General features: G+C 50.3%; 1 protein-coding gene across 1 annotated transcript in view; it reads right to left on the reverse strand.

Moving 5' to 3' along the window:
• The window catches only part of Ltbp2 (latent transforming growth factor beta binding protein 2), a 108121-nt gene extending 88574 nt beyond the window's left edge, over positions 1-19547 (reverse strand). Inside the window, 4 exon segments of the mRNA XM_048798992.1 lie at positions 12233-12303; positions 18785-18823; positions 18825-18880; positions 18882-19547. Of these exon segments, the coding sequence (XP_048654949.1) occupies positions 12233-12303; positions 18785-18823; positions 18825-18880; positions 18882-19205 (490 nt within the window). The 5' untranslated portion in view covers positions 19206-19547.
• Between the last annotated feature and the right edge of the window lie 1586 nt (positions 19548-21133).

Genomic DNA, 21133 nt, shown 5'->3' on the forward strand with positions numbered 1-21133 from the left:
GGATTGCAACTCCTTCCCAGAAGGCCCCAGGCCCCCAGACCATGCCAGACAATTGTAACCAGAGCACTTTCCAAGTACAAACTGCCACCACAGCAGGATATTTGTTACCACCTGGCTGCCACTCCATCTTCCTAAGCAGGCTTAGCCCCCACCTGACCACCCAGCAGGCCCTTGTGACCACCACCACAGAGCAGTCAGCTGGGGCCAGCCTGCTACAAAACCAAGACAGCTGGGCTCTTAGGGAGAGAGAAAGAGACCCTTACTAGATGTAGACCCAGACCTACTTAACACGACCAGCTGTGCTTGTCTCTTTAGGTACATGAACAAAATCTCCAGCAAATGCTGCATCAGATCAACTAGAACAAAAACATATTCAATTTTAATGTCACCAGAGTCAAAGACTCATGTAATGGGCCCACAACTGGTTCATGGCTGGATTGCTTATCCAGAAAGAAACATTCTGATCCCAAATATCAAAAGATTGACATAGGACTTTATTTTCACAAAAGTTTACTTGGGAACCTTCACTTTTCTTCGCAGGAAAATCACAGAGCTCAACCCTGGGTGTGTCACCAGTCTTCTCTTGTCTGAGCAATGAGGGGTGTCTGCACACTGCCTTTGGGTATATGCTTTGCTGTCCTCCAATAAATCTTTGCTTGTGACTTGCTTTTGACGCATACTGAAACTCTTTTCAGGGGCTAAGTTAGAATCCACACAGGCTGAACTGAGATTCCTCCACCCTCTTGGAGGGACCTTGTTCCATTCCTGTCCAGTGACAAAACCAAGGTCCATGAACACTGGGGAAGGCAGATGTGCCCAGGACAACACTCTGCCTTGTTTTTCTTTTTAGGGAGGAGATGCAAGGGAAGGCCTGAGTGGTCCTATCCCTCTGTGCCAGCAGAGGCCCAATGCCTGGCATGGGTGAAAGGAGGGTCATACAACTCCCCCCTCTGAGAGGTGATGGTAGCCCCAAAGATGGTCATCAGAAAGAGTCTAGTCTCCACTTTCTCCTCCTAAGCCCCAAAGATGGCCCATCCTTGACTTTAACAATAAGATCTTTTATTCTCTAGAAACTCAAGGACCCCAGTCCTGCAAGGTAAGCCCCTGTGCCTTGCTTTGACCTCCTAATTCTGGTCCTGCCTTATTTCCACCGACATCAATGAGCTCCTCCTCTCAATCAGACAGGTGCTGGGTACACAGAGATGAGCAAGACTGAGCCCCACACAGAGGTGGTTCAGCCCAGTGGTGGGCTTTCCGTGTATGGTAGTCCCTTGCCCAACAGGGAATTCAGTCCTCAGTGAGGACGTAGGTTGGTGCAATGAACAACTCAGGGTGAGGGGAAAGCTATGAAAAAGCACTTTATGTATATAACATGGTAAATAAAAGTTTGAAAAGGCTTCCAAGCCAGGCAGTTGTGTTGGTGGGAAAAAATCCACTTGGGAAGGTAAGCCTTCAGGATCAGCCATCAAGGAGGGAGCCGGCGCAGAGGCCCCACTGGTGGAGGCAGATCCTCCAACAGCTGTCAGGGTTTCATAGGTTTTGAACCAGCTCTCGCCGGCTTCACCTGCATCCTATCACGTGTGTCCTGTCTTGTGTGGTTTTCACAAGTCTCAGCAAGAGGCAGAATGCCTTACTTCCTCACTGAGGTTTTCAAATGTTTAGTTCTGAGCTGAACATATGCACTGTGGGATTGGAGGGTAAACTCCTCTTTTCTTTACTTCCCCAAATCACCCCCAAATGGCCCACAATGGGGGCTCCAATTGAAACCAAGGCCTTGTGTATGCTGTGCCAGTAGGTCTACCATCAAACTGCATTCCCAGTCCTTTTTTTTAAATTTCATTATTGTTATTTTTGTACTAGTGATTTAACCCAAGGCCTCCAGAGCACTGCTGGGCAAGCACTCTACCACAGAGTTACCTACCTGGCCTGATATTGGTCTTTCTAATTTAAAAACTGTCCATAGCTGGGCATGGTGGTACATGGCTATAATCCCTGTAGCCCAGGAGGCTAAGGCAAGAAGATCACAAGTTCAAAGCCAGTCTTAGCATCTTAGCCAGGCTCTAAGCAACTTAACAAGACCTGTCTCAAAATTAAAAATAAAAAGGGATGCGGAGGTAGCTTGGTGGTTAAGCATTCCTGAGTTCAATCCCTAATACCAAAAAAAAAAAAAGAAGAAGAAGAAAAAAAGTATCTTTTGTGGAGGGAAGAGGGGTATTAAAATGTTTCTTTTAATTAAAGGTGCTGATAAATGATAGTTATTTTTTTCTTCCCCTAATATCCTCACTTGGAAAAATGAAAAACCAGCCACTGTACATTGGTATTTAAGAAATTTTGGAGTATTGTAATGGTGCATAAAATCCAGTGATACTTTGGGAGGAACAACAGTGGTCTGTATCCTGAGACTGTAAAAACACATCTACATCAAATAAGCACCAATTTTAAAACTAAGGTATCTAAAGGAAATCAGTTATCTTTGACTCACCAATGTGGTGGCTATTGCATAAAGTGGAGGGAAGGCCAAAGCCCCCCAGAGAGCTGGCTCCATACAGTGCAGTGGGGTTTTAAGAGAGAAAACCCACAACCACGGTGGGCCAGGAAGTCTTCATGTTTTGCCCTTGGAACTTCATCCTGTGCACTTTTCCTACAGAGTAGAGATCATGCCTCATACTTGAGAAATCAGCACAGTATGAGCTATAGGGCTCTAATCAGTCTTTGATGGATTATTAGTAGAGGTTATCAGCACGACGCTGCCCTCCAGGGTTGATGGTCACAGAAAGACACACCAGGCCCTCCCTGCCGGAGATTTGCGCCCTCCGACAATGCAAGGCTGTGCTGTACCCAGCTATGCCCACTTGGGCCAGTCTTTAGCCATTCATAATTCTGGCTCTTCTGGAACCCTGTCTTTTCCATACTCTCTTCTTCACTAAACATTGGATATATGGAGAGTTTGGCTCTATAGAGTTAGCTGGACCCAAAAGAGGTGTGTGGGGAGGAGAAAACTCTTAAAATTGCTCCAAAAGCAAGAAATAGAAGGCATTATTTCCCCGACACCCCCACCTTTCTGCCTGTGCCCCTTCTACCTTCACTCAGTTCCAAAACACCAGAGCAGAGATTTGTTCAGATTTTCCACACAAAAACCTCTACTTTTGGGAGAAGACCAAACTCGAATTGGGCAAGCCTAGAGGGGGAATCTAGAAACATCTCCCACCATGCAAGCTGCTATAGCCTGTGCTCAGGGCCTCTGGTGATCAGCTACCTGATAGCAGGAAGAACATGGAGTAGGGGGTCAGAAGGATTTTGTTTGACACCAGCTCAGCCACATCCCAGCTGCATGACCTAGGTCACCTCTCATTTCACTGAGATGCCTCACGGTGCTTCAGACATCTTCTCCATAAGATGGGGGCTGACAATTACTGTCTCCAAGACTTGTTCTAAGTCTCAACAGAGATCCTGGGTGTGAAGCATTGAAATTTAAACAGATTAAAATGAAATAAAATTTAAAACTCAGTTCCTCAGTCTCACTAGTCACATTCCCAGAGCTTTAATAACCACCTTCTGTGGTTTATGGCTACCATATTGGCCAGCAAGATACAGAAATTTCTATCATTACAGAAAATGCTAGTGGATAGTGCTGCAAAGCTTTTGTTTTATTTTTAAAGAAAAATATCCCCAGAGGCAAGATGGTTTCTGAACTTCTCAGCATGACCGTTTTCCCAGGGAAAGCCATGTCAACTTAGGACCTGGTTAGAGAAATGGTCCAGAGGCTGAGCTGCTTTCCAATATCCAGTATAGCCATTACCTCTCCTCCCTGACCCATACTCTCAGGCAAGGCATTGGTTATCAGCTCTCTCTCCTAGATCCCAGAGATATCTTCTCCTTCATCTGTGATGTCAGAATGGGCCCCCTAAGCCTGTTCCCTCCTCTAAGCCTTCCAGCACCACTCTCTCTTGTTGGGGAGGTGAATGTCAGCTCCAGTCCAGACTCCAGGCCCTGCCCCCACACCCTGAAACTGAGCTGTTCCTCAGGTTCAACCTCCACTTTTCCTAACATTTGTGATCCGGGACACTAACAACCTCTCCCCGGCTACGGGGTCTCTCTCTCACCTGGAAGACTTTGCAAATCCCTGACCATCTCTATCCACCTGCAGTACTTGCCTCAGCCCCTTCCTGGGCACCTCACCTGATGCTCCCATGTGGAGGCCTCAGCTGGCCTCTGGAGTTTGCTTACTGGGGGATGCACCTGTGGCCCTGAGCTGTTTCTCCTCTACCATGACCCTCGGTTTCCACAGGAAGGGGGCCATGATATCAGAGAGCCCTGAGGAATTCCCGTCTGGCTCACACATCCCCTCAGAACCCACTGGGGACTCATTCTCTCCCACTCAAGCCTTGACCAGGTTTAATGTCCCCAGGGCCCTGACCTCAGGCCTGAGCCCCCAGGCTGTGGAGAAGTCAGGGCCTCAGGGCCTTGCCCGTCTGCCACCACAGCTGTGCTGCTCGGGACTGCTGGAGACAGCACTTGGGCTCCGCAGTCGGCCAAGTGGCCGGCCAAGCGCCCAGCTCCAAAATAGCAGTTGTGTTCACATAAAAGCCTCTAATGAGAGAAAGATGCCGTTCTTGGCCTCTGGCGCGCTCTCTGCAGACACCGTCTGGCAGGCCAAGTGGGCCTCTACCGTTTGGCGGCCCGAGGGGAGGAAGGGGAGGTGTGAGTCAGACCTTGGCCCCCAGCCTCTCCGCCTGGACCGGCCTGTTAATTGCATTAGCAAATGCTGCAATGTTGGGCCAGTTGGGGGCCGGGGGCCAGGGGTTGGGGCAGACAGCAGCCCCAATTCCCACCAGCTCCAGCAGGCATGAGGAGCAAGACCTCTGGGCAGGTCCATCCTCAGAAGCCTCAGGAAGTGAGGGAGAAAGATTTGAGGACCTAGGATGTCCACTCTCAGGGATGAGCCAGGGATGCGTCTCTTCCCGGGAAACAGCTACGAATCATGGGGCACCAGCTCTGGGGCTTCAATCACAGTGGGACAGAAGCACAGAAGAGTTCCAGGCTTCAAACAGTTACAGGCTGTTTGAATTCTAACCATGTGACTTTAGGCCAGTTTCCTTCCCTTGTGTGCCTCCTGTCCTCACCTAGAAAATGATCACGCATCCCATATTTACTACTTGCCTACGATGGTAATGAAGATAGACATTTTCCTTCTCTTCATGGAGTTTCCATCTTAGAGAGACCATCCCTAATCCAGAAGTACAACAGAAATCAGGATGTGAGACGTGAAGTCAAAGGGCTGAGATCCAGAATAACGAGGCTGCTGAAGAGCAGCTCTTGACAGCGGTTGGGGGTAGCCCCTCTGAGAAGGGGAGCTGGAGGCAGGCGGCTCTGGAGGACAGATGACAGGGGTCCCGAGGAGGGGAAGCAGATGGGAAGAGAGCAGCATGTGCAACTGCCTGGAGGTGGCAGGTTCCAGGAGTCCAGGCGGGATTCTGCACGTCAGGGGTAAGCGCTCCGAGTCCAGGCTAGAAAGCAAGTCAGGTTCAGAGACAACACAACAAGAGGCTAAGTGGGCAGCAGGGACAGCAGCCAGCAGGGGGAAAGCAGAGAGGTAAAGGAAGGTACACAAGAGATTTGGAAAGGGAAGTCTGGTTTGCAAAGGCTTCCAGGTAAGAAAGAGATCTTGTAGCAGGGGAGAGGTTGTTAGTGTTCCAGAAAACACATGTTAGGAAAAGTGAAGGTGGAACCTCGGGGAGGGATGGGTGATAAAGCCTGACCTGGTGGAAGGTGACCTGGATGGCTCTGAGGTGTCTGAGGATGGCATTTCACAGGGTGGGCAAGACCTGGGTAGGGAGTTGGCTCAGAAGGAGGGAAATCATGAGTTCGCTTGGGACAAGGTGGGGTTGGGCTGTCTGGGAGGTATCACAAACAGATGTTGAACAGGCAGCAGATGCAGCAGTCTGGAGGTCAGGGGAGAGGTCTTGCTGTAGACATATATAAATCTAGGATTCAGTGGCCCCGAGACGATGTTTACATTTATGAGAAAGCGCTAGATTGTTCCAGGAAGAGTGCAGAAGAAAAGAAGACACAGGACTAAGTCTTGCAAACCCAATATTTAAAAGTGGACAGAGGGGAAACAACAGGCAGGAACATGGGTTTGGGGGAGACCAGGACATGGAATAGCAAGACAACCACTCTACAGTGAAGGGAGATGGCAGTGCTTAGTGCATCCTGGCAAAGTAGGCACCAGCATTATTGTCACTGCGTGTTGCATGTACCTACGGGTGCACCAATTTTGCTAGATTTGGTGCCCATGGCTCCCTCTTTGGAGGAGAAGGTTTGTAAGATCCAGGGGAAGCCCAACATTAAGATGTTGGGAAGAGGGCTGGGGATGTGGCTCAGTGATAGAGTGCTTGCCTAGCATGCTCAAGTCCCTGAGTTTGATCCCCAGCATCAATTAAAAAAAAATCAAAGATGTTGGGTAGAGAAGGAGACAAGCAAAGGACAAGCAGCTGGGGATAGAGGAAACTAGAAGGTCACCTATATGATCCACTGTTCACTCAGTCCTTTAACAAACATGTATCAAGCAGGTACAAAGGACATAAAGGTGTGGAGGGAGCGCCAGGCGCTCCATTGGTATCCTAGGACCCAGAACCTAGCTGCAGAAAGCTCCCAGAGAAGGACCCATTCTTAATGTTATGTTGGGCAAAGAGTCCCACGGGGACACATACATGCTCACCAGGAAGATCTAAGGTGTCCCATACAAGGTACTGCTGAGACTCTGAGGTCATACCATTATTCCCTGAGTCACTTCCCACCTTCCAACCGACCGACTCCTGAGTCCACAGGATGGTCCATCCAGAGATGACCACCCCCAGGTTCCAACCTCTGGCTCCTGGCACCTTTTGTTGTTGTTGTTGTTTTTAGATTACATGACAATAGAGTGGTTTTGCCATACAATACATACATGGAGTATAAGTTCCCATTCTTGTGGTTGAACACGATGTGGAGTTACACTGTCATGTATTCATACATGAATATAGGAAAGTTATATCCAATCCATTCTACTGTCTTTCCTATTCCCTTCCTCCCTTCCCTTTATTCCCCTTTATCTAACTCAATGAACTTCTAATCTTCCCTCCCCTGCCCCCTTATTGTGTGTTAGCATCCGCATGTCATAGAGAACATTCAGCCTTTGGTTTTGGGGGATTGGCTTATTTCACTTAGCATGATAGTCTCCAGTTCCAACCATTTACCAGCAAATGCCATAACTTCATTCTTTATGGCTGAGTAAATTCCATTATGTATATAATCTCACCCTTTTCCCTAAGGTTTTTTAAGCACTTACCAAGACAAAGCCCTGAGCTATGTGCATGGTGTATCAATCACCTCATGAAATCACCCCATTTTTTTTTCTTTTGGCAGTACCAGGGATTGAACTCAGGAGTGCTCTACCACTGAACCACATCCCCAGTTCTTTTTATTTTTTATTTTGATACAGGGTCTCATTAAGTTGCTGAGAATCTCCTAAGTTGCTAAGGCTGGCCTTAAAGCTGCAATCCTCCTGTCTTAGCCCCTTGAGTTGCTGAGATTACAGGTGTGTGCCACTGTGCCTAGCATGATCACTTTGCTCTGATAACTACTAAAGGTACATTCTCATCCCTAACTCACATATGGGGAAACTCATCCCTAACTTACATATGCCTAATACCATTGTGGTGATAAATGATAGAACAAAGGTTGGAACTCGGGGAGCCTACCCACTTGCCAGTTTTCCCCTTTGGGACAGAGTTGGCATGGGTGGAGCCAGGCAAGCTCCCTTAGGGAAGCCAAGAGGAGACAGATTGGAAGAAATGTGGTCCTTGTAGGACTGAGATGAGAACCAGAGGGAATGCTGTTCAAATGCCCACCATGTGTGCAGAGACTCTAGACCAAGAAGGCAGGAGCTATGTAACAACAGGTCCCACCATTATGTACAACTGTAATGCACCAATAAAACAATGTGGATGGTGGAGAAGTCAGGAGCAATGTCCAGTGTCTTAATTCCCAGGGTCCCCTGAGCATGTGGAGAGTTTCTGGAAAGGCTGATAGAACTTGAGTAACAGAAAGTGACCTCTCAGCTGAGGCCTGGGATGGGCCCTGTATCATTCAGTACCTTCTTTTTTGTGGATTGAACCCAGAGCCTCATGCTTGCTAGGCAAGCACTCTGCCACTGAGCAACATTTCCAGCCCATTCGATCCCTTCTCAGTGAAACTTTACCTTGTGCCCAATGTGCTACATATGTCTCTATGTGAGACATAGACTCTGCCCTCAAAATCAAATCAAACACATAAAGAGCACATAGTAGAACATGCTGGGCCTTGAACTAAAACATTTGACCTAAGTTATTTCGTTTGTTCTTATTAGTCACCGTGTACAGAAGTGAAAACTGAGAGCATAAGCACCTTGCCCACAGTCACACAGCCACTACATGGTAGCACTGGCATTTAAACCCAGGCAATCTGGCACAGCCTGAACTACCAGCTAAACTAGCCATGTGCCAGGCTATCTGCACACAATTGCTCATCTAGCAGGGAGCATGGAGGTGAGGTCTTGAACTCTGGAACTCTCCCCAGCTGTATGGCTAGGACAAACAGCTGGCCTCATCTGCAAATGCAGAGAAAAATCAAACTAGGGATATCGCAGTGGGCACCTGAGTATAGGGTCATTGTGAGGATTCAAAGTTAATAATATAAAGGTATTAGAATAGTACCTGACACACGGTAAGGACTATAGAGTGTTGTCATTAACTCTCAAAGACAACTCTATATTGTTATGTGTATTTTATGGCTGAAAGAGGGCCAATCATGCATAAGGACCCAGAGCTGAGATTCAAACACACACCTCCCTGAATCTTGGTGCCAGAATCTAAAGCACATGCTCTTAACCTTGAACCTTATAACATGGGTTTGGGGCCTGGTGATAGGCCTCTCCTCAACAGCTACAGGAACAACTCTCTTCTGCCCTCCACAGAGCAGCCCCTATGCACTCCAGCCAAGATCAAATGAGGAGGCAAGAGAATCTTCATAGCCCTTCCCCCGCTGAGATGGAGGAGGGGTGAGCCAGTCTGGGAAGGCGGGACAATCTTCCAAGAGCAGCAGCTATACACAGGACACTGTCACCCCACACCCTACAGTTCTTCCCCTTGGCAGAGTGGGCAGGCAGGGCAGGCCCCAGGCAGCTGCCTCTACAAATACATAAACACATAAATCACCCAATAGGGCTGGCAAGGCCACAGAAAGAAAGGCAGGTACCAGGACCAGGGGAGGAGAGGATGGCCCAGCTCCAGACCCAGCCAAGGTGGAAGAGGAGCTGGGGATAGCGCAGTGGGCACCTGCAAACACAGAGCCTCCCTGGGGTCCAGTGGTAGCTAGGGAGATGGTCTGTGTGTTAGGACAACTGAAGATCGCTTCCGTGAGAGGAGGAGAGAGGGGCCTGGGGCCAGGGGGCAACTGAACCAGGGCTAGCACTCTGCACTTGGGCAGTGGGTCAGGCCCACAGATATCTGGAAGGCCAAGGGAGAGACTGAGTCCCCACATGATTCTGGGCCTAGATTGCACTCCTGGCAGTGGGGGTTGTCACCACCCCTCTCTGTCCATGGCCATCTCCCACTGGCCAGGAAGGTACCTCCACATGTGTGAAACTGCTGGGACAAAATCCTGAATGTTCCCCTGTATGGGGGTCTCTGCCCCAGCCAGAAGGGCAGCTGAGGAGAGGGGAGAGGGAGATGCAGGGGAGTCAGCTGGCAGGGTGTAGAGCCAAGAGCCCCACATTCTATAGAGCTCTGGACCCAGCCATCCAGAGACAACACCCCTCCGCCCACGTGGTTCTCATTAAGCTCATTAGCAGCAAAATAGCAACAAGCAAACAGTGCAGGGACCAGTTAATTAGCGCACAACCCATCGGTGGGCGAGCTTGCCCCAGCTGACTTCAAGTGCAACGCCTCCAGGAAAGCTGCCAGCCTGCCTGCGTGCCCGGGTCAGGGTGGCCGCCTCAGGCGGTGGAGAGAGAGGGCCCAGGAGAGAAATAAATAATGGGGGAGTGGGAATTCTGGAACAGCACCCACAGGAGCGCAAGGGTGCACACACACACACACACACACACACGGGTTCTGTGACAATCTACACCCACCCAACCTCGAGTCTCCAGTGTTGAAACTCCAGTTTGGCAGAGAGAAATGCTGGAAGATCACAAGCAAGTCAGAAAACTGAGCCTCCAGGCTGGTGCAGAGGGATGGTGGCCAGGCCCAGAGCCCTCAGGCAGCAGGGGAGAAGCCCACCCCCTGTGAAGCTGCCCTGCCCCTGCCGCAACTCCAGCCTCAGCAACACACTCCACTGGCCAATGCTGCCGTCCCTGCAAAGGCTGAGCTCTCTAGAACATACCAGCCTTCTCCCCACCTCCAACTCCAAATCCCTTCCATGGCTTGCCAGAGTTCCCAAGGCCCTGCTTCTCAAAGTGTGGTCCCTGGCCCAGCAGCATCAGCAACCCTAGACAGCTTGTTAGAAACACAGAATACCTATCCCTGCCTTCAGACCAGCTGTATCAGAATCTGCTTTTTAATAGGATCCCTAGGATTTGTGGGAACATCCAGATGTGAGTAGGGTCCCTAAGGCAGACCTTTTGATGATGGACCCAAAACTCTGCTCAGTGGCCTTCAGCAACAGCTAGAATCACTTAGCCCAGAGCTTCTGCCTATCTGGAGTTATTGGAGAACCGGCAACAAGAGCATCCACCATGCTGGGAACACATACATTTTGTCGCATGCCTGGACTGTGAGCTGTGAGGCCCTGGTGCTCACCATTGAGGGAGGAAGGAAGGGGAGCTGGTGTAAAGAGGCTTTGCAGTCAGACTTGGGTCTGGCAGAGGCAGTGGCCATTACAGGAGAAGCAGTCAAACAGGGGTTCTGGCCTGGACCTAAGGGGTCCTGGGGTACAAATGCAAAAGATGCTAGGGGCTCCTGATATCACCTATGGGGATGCCCAGACTCAGTTGGTGTTGGGAGGGAATAAAGCCCCAAAGATCAGAAGATAGCGGTTCTGGGTCAGACTGCCCAAATCCAGCCCAGCTCCAGCACCTGTAGCCACAACATATTCTCAGCTACGTTTTCTAACCAAGCAGAGCCTCAGTTTCCTCATCAGTAAGTGAAGTTGATAAGTAAATACCCACTTCATAGGATTACTGAGAGGCATGTGAACAATTCAGCACAGTGTTGTGTTAGTAATGCTCAGCTGTTAGCTAGCAGCAGCAGCAGCAGTACACTGTCATACCCAGTTCACAGATGGGGAAAGTGAGGCCCAGAAAAATAAGGTTAGATCAGTGGTAGCAGGGTACAAGTATTAAGAAGTGGGATCCCAGAGTTAGATTTTCTGGGTTCCAATTAGTTCTTCCAATATCTGGTAATGTGACTTTGGCAAGTTAGTATCTGTGCCTTGGTTTCTTCACCCACAAAATGGAGAGTGGCACTGCTTGCCCCATAGGATATAGAAAGTACATCTTGCACAAAGAAGTACTGCATCAGTACTGGCTTTTGTCATTGCTATTTTGTTTGATGCCATTCTTAGGGGGCTCAAGATCAGAAGACCATGGGGCTTCCCCCGGAACCTATGGCTCTTCCTACCTCAAGCCTTGGTTTCCACAGAGCTAAGAGCACTGCTCTCTTTCCTTTCATTTGAGCCAGACTTCCAGGCTCCAGAGCAGTCCAAGGGAAGACCGGTCCAGACTCAGGATCAGAGAGAGCCTCATCCCAGTGAAATGCTTGACAGAGGCCAGGACCGCTGGGCCAGGGGCCAGAACAGACGTGGATCCCCGTAGCATAGAACACAAATCGTGTCCCTGGAGATGTGCTATAGGGAGGCTCTGGGGCCAGATAATGCCTGGGAAGAGATTGGCGTAGTATTGTGTAATAGTAAACACTCTGCAGACCACAAATATGTGTGGGCACCTAAGGCACAAATGGGCACAGTGGTGCTGCAGAAGGGAATACAGGAATCTTTAAACCATGTGTGGGAATTTGCTTGGAGAAGCCACTTCCAGTTAGAAGATGTTGAAATCTCCTCCCTTCCCCTGCACATGTCCTCTACTCCGGGGATGGGCTGCACCCTCAGGAGCCAGGCTGAGGAAGACACCCCTGCTCCACGACCTCAGTCCTCAGCCTAGCCTACAGGGGGTGGGGGTGGGGGGGTAGGTGTAGATGGTGTAGGAGGCACTCACGTTTGATGCAGTGGTTGGTGCTGTTTGCTGTTGTCCATCCTGGGCAGCACTGTCCCCCGCAGACATTCCTCCTGCAAGGGGTCACCAGCACAGGGTCAACACAAGGATGCTGAGAGCCAGAACTATTCATAGAACCCTCCAATGGCCCCACCCTTTGTAGACAAGGCACAGGAGAACACTGCAAGGCTGGGGAGATTTTCCCCATTCCACAGGGAGGCTGCCTGGCCCAGGGACAGGAACTGTGGGGTCATGCAAATCTAAGTTGAATTCTGATTCTGCCATTCCCTGTGTGGCCCTGAGAACCTCACTCTCTCCCCATGTCCAGTGGAGTTGATAAGCCTGCCTCATCAGGTGGTTGTGATGATTAACACCGGATGCAAAAGAAGGCAACGGGACAGTGACCGTAAAGATGATAGGCAAGCTCAGGGAGGTCCAGTGACTTGCCAAAGCTACACAACAGGAAAGCACCAGAGCCTGATTCAGACCTGGGTGGGCTCAGCTCTACGTTGCTCCTCACCAAAACACAATCACCATGCCCCTTGCCCTGTGAACACTGGCAACCTAAGGGAGTCAGAAGACACACACAGAACAGTCTTAAGTATGTGTCAACAAACGTGCGCACGCTAGGAGGAGACCTTGTCTTCATCAGACTGAGTGCTGAGCGAGAGGCTGAAGGAGCTGGGCTCAGGTCTCTGTTTGAGAGGGGATTCTGGGAAGGCAAGCTGGGTGGAAAATGGGGCTGGGGACATGGTGAGCACACTTCTCATTTGGGAAGGTTAATGGAGCCCTTCCCCCAGCTGCCCCTTGATGCTGGCTTTGAGGGCACCTACAGGAGACACTGACCTTCCATGCTGAGTAGGGCATTCCCCCGAACTTTGCTCTCAGGTGTCTGGGGGACACTAGCAGGACCAGCACATTTCCCAGTCCTCTCTGTCCAGCCAAAGACTTAAATGTCTGGACCAGGGTGACTCCCCACAAGAGTCCCTCCTGGGGAAAGCTGACCCCTTGGGGCCTGGCTCCAGTGCCCTGCATTCCATAATAATGAGTACAAGTTGTCCACTGAGCGCTCACTGGGAGCAGAGGTCAGGGAGAGGTACAGCGGCCAGAGGATGGAGCAGCTGGCCATTCCTGGGATCCCTGTAGCCAGTATGGCAAGCATCTGGTCCCGCTTAGGAGGTTGTTTGACATTTGAGCGGACCCCAAAGCTTGTGTGGTTTTGGGAGCCTTACAAAGAATTCAGAATAAATTCCTGCAGCTTGAAAAACCTGAGGCCCATTCCTAGTCCTTTGGTCCAAAGTCATGTGGAGCTGCCTCCCAGGGAGCTCCCAGAATGTCCCGCTGGCCCAGAGCTCTGTCTTTCGGGCCACCACCTTCAGCAGCTTTCTGGTTCCATGAAGGCCCCCTGTCGGGGCCCAAGTCACCAGGTCCTGAGGAAGGGGCTGCTCCTCAGACACAGTGAATCTGAGAGCATACCCTGGTGGCAGGGGAAAACAACCCAACCCTGTGGAAGTCACTACCCTTTGTGACTGTGGAAGACACAGCCTCTGAGGGGGCTGGAGTGTCTCTGAGAGGAAACAGACTGAATGCCCTGGGGTTTCCTTTTTTTTTATATCAGAGATTGACCAACAAGCCACATCCCCAGCCTCTTTTTTTTTTTTTAGTTGTAGGTGAACACAAAACCTTTATTTTTATATGGTGCTGAGGGGAACCCAGGGCCTCACATGTGCCAGGCAAGTGCTCTACCACTGACCCACAACCCCAGCCCATCCCCAGCCCTCTTTATTTTTTGAGACAGGGCCTCACTCAGTTGCTTAGGGCCTTGCTAAATTGCTGAGGCTGGCTTTCAACTTGTGATCCTCCTGCCTCATCCTCCCAAGCACTGGGATTAAAGGAGTGTGCCACTGTGTCTGGCTGTCCTGGGGTTTTCTGAGAACTAGGACCTGTGGGAACCCCGTCAGCATGCATTGAGGGGTCTGCTTGGCAAGCCACGGAGCTTAGCCCAAGGAAGCCCCCCTGAGCCATCTGTCACCAGAAATGCCCTCAGCAAAACTTTGTAGCTGCCCGGCTTGCCCCTAGTGGAGCCCTGAGGAATGTCAGGGCCACAGTGAGGACTGGCCAGAATCAAAGGCTGCCAGTCAAGGGGCCAGGCTGGGGGCTGGGAGGACACTCAAGAGAGATCCAACTATTCCATGAGAGCCACTAAAGTCCCTGCAAAGCCAATATGAAAGTCTTAAGTACAGCTGAGCAAGGAGAATCCGCTGGGAGATGACCATTCAGGCCAGCACAAAGAGCAGATGAGCCTGGCTAGTTGGGGCACAGATTCACTGGCTCTGACTCGCTGGAAGTCAGCTTTCATACTGCTGAGATCAGATGAGCCCAGTATTCCAGATAAAACTACTCAGCAAACATTAGCCCAGTGTCCAGCATCACTGTTGGGTATACATCTGGCTAACACCTCTGACCAGACTGGCCCTTTGTTGAAAATCTCCCCCAGCTCTCTATGGACTGCCTGTATAGTCTAATTGCCCTCAACATTCTTCCCCCATCTCCATGACCATCCACAGCCAAGGCTGTGCTCCTCCAAGGATATAAGCTTGTCACCATCAGTGTCACACTTGGATGTCTTTGCTTCCGCTACTCCCTCTGTTTAGGAAGCCTTCCTTCCCTCTCTTGCATGCTGAATGAAATCCTTTACATTCCAGATCAGACATTGCCTCCCCTGTGTAAAACCACCTCTGACATCTATCAGCTTGTCCCCTTCTCCCCTGAATGCCATCAGTAGCACCCACTGTCTCAGGTGGTTGGGTGTCTGGGTCTCTGTCTTGGGGATCTCGAAGGTTCTTTCCCTTTGCTCTTGGTACCTCTAGAGGCTCATACAGTCCGTAACATGTGGGATATATTGAATATGCCTTTGTTCCGTAGAATCCAGTGCTTCCTCCAAAGCAGAATGAAAAACACTGGAAGGAGTGAAGGGGATTCTAGGGTTATGTGATCACAACATTCAGCAATGCTGAGGAACACAGTGAGAAGTGCCTGCCTGTTCTGTGATCGCTCTAACCTGTGAGGTCACTGAGCAAGTCTCTGTCTGAGGCTGGGTCCTCATGGCCAGATTCTCCCCTGAAAACACACCAGTTCCTCTTTTCATGGGGAGAACATGCTACAGGATTGATCTTCTAAGATAATGAATGGTGTCTGTCTGACCAGAACTGAAGAACATTTTGTTTTCATTTCCATTTTCCTACAATTACCTTCTCCTTTTGACAAGTGGTACTACTTTCAACTTATGATAATGATACAAAGTTTCCCTTTAATTAAGAATTTATTTATGTAGAACAATGAGTCAAGCACTGTTTGCAATGGCAAAAAAATGTAATTCATCTAAATGTCCCAAAACAGGAGGATGGATAAATAAACTGTGGTATATTTAGACAAAGGAACAATTAACAAGAGTTAAAATGAATAAACTTGGGCTAATTATATTAAGATGGTTAAATCTCCAAAGTTTAGTGAGGAAGGGGAAAAATCAAATTGTAGAAGGAGAATACTGCTGAGATTGGATGAGCCCAGTATTCTACATTCAATAAGTGCAAAAAATAATATTGTATATTTTATGGGTACATGAATCTGTATTAATAGTAAAAAAAATATGTTGGAATTAAATTCACGGGAATAGTTAACTCTGGGGAAACAGAGAGGCAAAATTATATAAGAAATTTCAACTAAAAAAATTGGAAACAAAATATTATGGTTTGTTGGGTTATGAGTTCCATTATTTTCACTATCTCTTTGTATGTTTGTAAAACTTCATAAAGTACTTTAGAACAAATAAAACACTAAGTCCTATTATTTTAGAAGTGCCTCAATTTAAAGAAAATAATAGAATAAAGGGAATTATTATGGAGGTGATATGCTCTGAGACTTGTTCAAGAAACACTGAAGACTAGAAAACAATTGCTCTAAAAGTCCCCCTATAGACAGTAAGATTCATTAGTTCAGGAAAGATATCTGCTACTGTGCCTGGTGCATACTTTAAAAATCTTCACTTTGTAAAATAAATCCCCACTACATTAAAAAATTCCAGAAGGACAGAGGCTGTCTGGCTTGGCCACTGATGTAATGACTGGAGGGTCCAGCATGGTGTTTGGCACATAGTGAAATGAGTGAATGAATCATTCCAGTAGCAGTGATGCAGTTCCAATACTGACCAGAAGGTGGCACTTGGTCCTCGGCGCTGAGTAGCCACAAGACAACAGCCAAAATGATCAGTCTGAAACTATTAGCCAGAATGGACTCCGGTTGAGGGAGTCGGTATAAGAAAATGCCACTCAGTCCCTCCCCAGCTGCCATGGAGTGGCTGACTGGCACATCAGAGGAACCCATTATTTACCAAAGATGCAGAAGACAATCTGGGGGAGGAGCTAACCCACACATGATGTGACCTGGCACCTGTGTATAGAGGTACCTATGGTTTCAACCCAGCCCAAGCATTTGCACGCCTGTGTTTATCCACCAGCTTTGTCGGGGTGATGATCTCCTTTGCTCACTACATCTTATTTTATGATTTCTAATAGTGCACCCTCCTATTCCGATCCCACTTCATCTTTCCTCCACTTGCACTTAACTGCCTACAGTATAAGATCCTCCATGATCCAGCCCAAATTCCATCTCTGGTCTCAGCTCCCTTGCCTCCTCTACATCAGGTCTGCAGTTCTGCCCCTGGGTCAGTGTCAACAGTGGAAATCCTTGTCATTGGGCAGTGCTACATCAGCCACTCTCACTTCCAGACCCCACTCTGGTCATCACTCCTCTGCTTCCTCACCTGCTGTCCATTGAGTCTAGGGACCCAAGTCACAGGGCCTCCTTCTCAGTTCCTCAGCCACACCGTCCCATTTCTTTGCATTTAACATGAAGTTTCCAGTACTCAAAAGCACATTCACCAGCACATATCTGCTCATTTCTCCAACTTGATTTTAAGTAATTGGGTTGCTGTCCCCGCAGGAACAACTCTTGGGTCTCTAGGCCCTTGCCCCCTTTCCCATGCTCAGCACATGCTCTTATGAAGCATGTATTCACTTGCACAAGTCAGGAAAGGACAAAACTGAAACACAGCAGGTGCTCCATTAGTACTCATTGAATGATCCTACGTGGGAGGACTTGGCAGCAAAGGGCTTCATTCTCTGCTGGCTTTAGGGAGGGCAGCAGGAAGATCATTCACTCATTCAACAGATACTTAGGGAACTATGTACAGGCACTGGGAACACAGAAATGAAAAAAAAAAAAAAAAAACAAGTCCTCACTTCATAGAACTTGCATTAGTGTGGGCTTGGAGGCCAGATCCTGAATACATAAACAGAAACCGAAAGATAATGTGTCAGATGGAATAAGTGCTATGAAGAAACATAAAGCAGGATGAAGGGAGAGATGGGGTGGGAGTGGTCAGAGAAGGCTCCTCTGATCAGAGATTTGAATGAAACAGAGTGAATCCTGCTGAAATATTGAAGAGTGCTCCAGTCAAGAAAAAACATGCAGAACAAAGGCCGTGAGGCAGAAGGTCCTCAGGAATAAATTGGGGGTGCAAGTGTCTGTGCTGTTCTCGGGGAATAAACCCTATTAGTAAATCAGGGTCAAGCCAAGAGGGCCTGCCAGAATCCTTCCCAGACTTTATTGTGCACTGCCAAGGTCTCCTGTGCCCTTATTACAGAGACACCTGTGCAAGACCTATCGCCCTGCTGCGCCCCTATGATCCTGGATTGTTGGGATCGAGAGTTCCTGAGAAGCCTTTTCATGCTAAAATTGGGCCCCTGGAGGGTAGCGGGTAGTACCCAAAGGAAGAAAAAAAAAATCCCATGTGTGGAAGGAGGCTTAGCCCTGCAACGCGGTCAAATGGCGCTGAGACCTAGATGCACCCGCACACAACAGACCCAATTCTCCACATACCCACTGTGCCACAGACATTCCTGCCCAAACTGCCCCTAAGCCCATACCTACGCCTACACCCAGCCCTCTGCGTGCCCAGGCCGACCCGTGCCCCAGACCATACACTTGTCTCAGCGCACCGGCTTTGCTGCCAGCCGCCTTCCTGGAGACACATCAGTCTTCATTACCAGGTGCCCTCCACATCCTCCACCTATTCGCGCTCTGAGCCAGCTCTACCTCCCCCCTGGCCTTAAGGGCCGGGAGAGCTCACCCAGCTGCCCCCCTGCTCCCCGCTGCCTCTCTGATCCCGACTGCGCTGAGTGCGTCTGCTAGAGCTGGTTGGCTGAGGGCGGGAGGAGCGTGGGCGCCTGTAGAGGCGCCTGCAGAAAGATTTAACGTCGAGGTTCGTGTGAATAGGTTTGAAAGGGTGAGGACGGTTGGTCTTTGCCCTAAACTCTTCAGATCCCTGGCGTGGGAACCTTGGGATTGCTTCCCCGCAGTGCTAATGACAGAGGCACAAGGACACGAGCCCAGTGCCATCTCTTCTTGTCTGCACACCTCTCCACGAATGTGAGCACCGTAGTCCCGACTCCCGCTGTCCCCAGTACCCGCCATGCTTCCCTCTCCCGTGCTCACCCCGTGAGCCGCCCTCGCGGTGTAGACNCTGGGCCCAGGTGGACTGCTTCTCCGGGCTCCTGCGACAGGTGGCTGGACTCGGCGCGGCTGCTGCGCGCAGGGGCGGCCTCCTGGCCTCGGTCTCGACGGGCCTCCTGGGGCTCCCCCAGCTGAGCTGGGTCCGCTCCGCCAGCCGCAAGCCCGGGACGGACGGGTCCTCCTCCCGGAACAGACTGTACACCTTGGCTGCAGCCGCTGCGTGGTGGCTACCCCCGGGGCGCCGCAGCCAATTCGCGTCCCTGCTAGCCGGCTCGTATCTCCCCATGGGGTCCCTCTGGGCATGCCCTATGCCCACCAAGAAAGCCAGGGTAAGCGGCAGGAAGCCACTCCAGGGGTTCCGCAGGGCGCGTCCCGGACAGCGGGCGACAGTCGGCGGCCTCATGGCGCCTGGCGGGTGGGCGTCAGGAACCGCGCAGGGTTTTGCAATGGGTGAGCCCGATCTTTCGCACACTGCTCTCTGGACCCGCCCCGCGGCCCGCTTCTTCACGTCTATGGGTCCCCGAAGCAGTTGATTAGGGGTCTGGCTCTCCCCTGAGCTAGGGCTGCGCGGCGCGAGCGGCGGAGACTGCGCGCCCTGAGCCTCAGTCCGCGCTGCTCTGCAGCTGGACGCGCACCGCCACAGTACCTTCGCGCTCCCTCCCCGGCACTGTGGCCGTCTGAAGGGGAACTGGAGGGGGTTATTTTTGGAAACCTCCCCCTACTTTTTCGTCTCTTTTATCCACGCCATGCCCCCTCCTCGGAGGGACAGCTCGGCCCCCTCATTACCAGCGAGGGAGAGAGGAATTCCAGCAACACCCACTTTGGCACCGGGAAGCGAGCGGGCGGCGAGGGGGATTAACCCGTGAGGAGCTGGGGGCGGCGCGGGGCTGACCAGGAGAGCTGATAGGGCAGATGGCGTCTGACTGGACAGGAACACCTGAGCCACCTTTCTCCTGCCCTGGACAAGCTCCAACTGCCCACCTGTTCCGAATTTATCTTCTGCGCCTGACTCCACAGACATACTCCTGGTCTGATGACCAGTGCGGCAGCTTCACAAGTCTGAAAGGCTAGGCGAGGTACGGAGACCCCAAAGACAACAGGGCCTGGGCCAGAGGCACTGGCGTCTATCCCCTTTGCCTCCTGCCCTGGCCGCTGGGGGTGCCCCCCCGTAGGAGACGGCAGGCGCAGGGCAGCACTCAGAAGTTGGCCTCGCTCCGCCGCAGCGGGACACCCAGCCCTGGAAGGACGCCTGGGGCGCGCGCCCCCTGGTGGAGTTGGCCGCGCCCCTAGCAATCCTGGAGTTTGAACTTTAGTCTGCCAGTTGCTTTGGCTCCTTTATCTTAATCCCCCTCCTGTGGTGTCAGGGCAGTGGTGGTGGCTGCTAGAAAAGGTGTCCTCTTTTTCACGGAGGCATAGACATGGAGCCTCTTGAATAAGGTTACTCAGAAATAGCGTGTGCCAAAGAGGGGAATGAAATCCAGGCGTTCTGCTTTTGGCTCACAATCCACTCCTTGGATACCTACCCCAGCTTCTCATTCCCTCCAAGGGGGACCTGAGGAGTTTTGATTGAGCCTGTATGCATATTTAGTCTCACATCTTGTGTTGGATGCAAGGGAGACAGGTGTGCAAGTGCCAATTGCCTCCCATCTGAGTACCAGCAAGTAAGCAGCCCACTATTCTCACCCATGCCCCCTGCCTGAAAGCCTAAAGACCTGGGCAAACATGGCTGCCCTGGGTGCATTTTTATGGGGCACTACTTCCTAGGGAGGCAGAGTGAAAAAGTAGGCAGGAGCTACTGGCTTACAGCCTCCCACACTGTCACAGATAATATCTAATGATGGGAAAAAAAAACTTAATGTCCTACCTTGGCCTACCAAGGCTCACTCAAGAAGTTTCTTGCTGTGATTTTAGTTCACCTCCTGGCCTGGTACTCATCACATGGCCGCTGCTGTGCCCTCTCTCTGCTCTTTAAACAAGCCAAGTTAGTGCCCACTTCCTTCTACCTGGAACCTGTGTTTCCAAGATGTCTTCAATACTTGTTCCTCACCACTTCACTTGCATCTCAGCTCATACCTCTTGAAGTGGCCATCCCTGACCCACCCACCCCCATGTCATTTCTCTCTCCCACATCACCCTACTTCATTTTTATTGTTCCACCAACCCATTTAAATGATCTTGTTATTTGTTTACATGTGCAAATGTTTTTTTATTGTCATTGTTTTCATATTTTATTGGTGCATTATAGTTGTACATAATGGTGGGATTCATTGTTATAAATTCACACATGCATACAATATAACAATATAATTTGGTCAGCAACTTGTCTTTTTA

The sequence above is a fragment of the Marmota marmota genome, unplaced genomic scaffold (genome assembly GCF_001458135.2).
Source record: "Marmota marmota marmota unplaced genomic scaffold, marMar, whole genome shotgun sequence".
Lineage (NCBI taxonomy): Eukaryota > Metazoa > Chordata > Mammalia > Rodentia > Sciuridae > Marmota > Marmota marmota.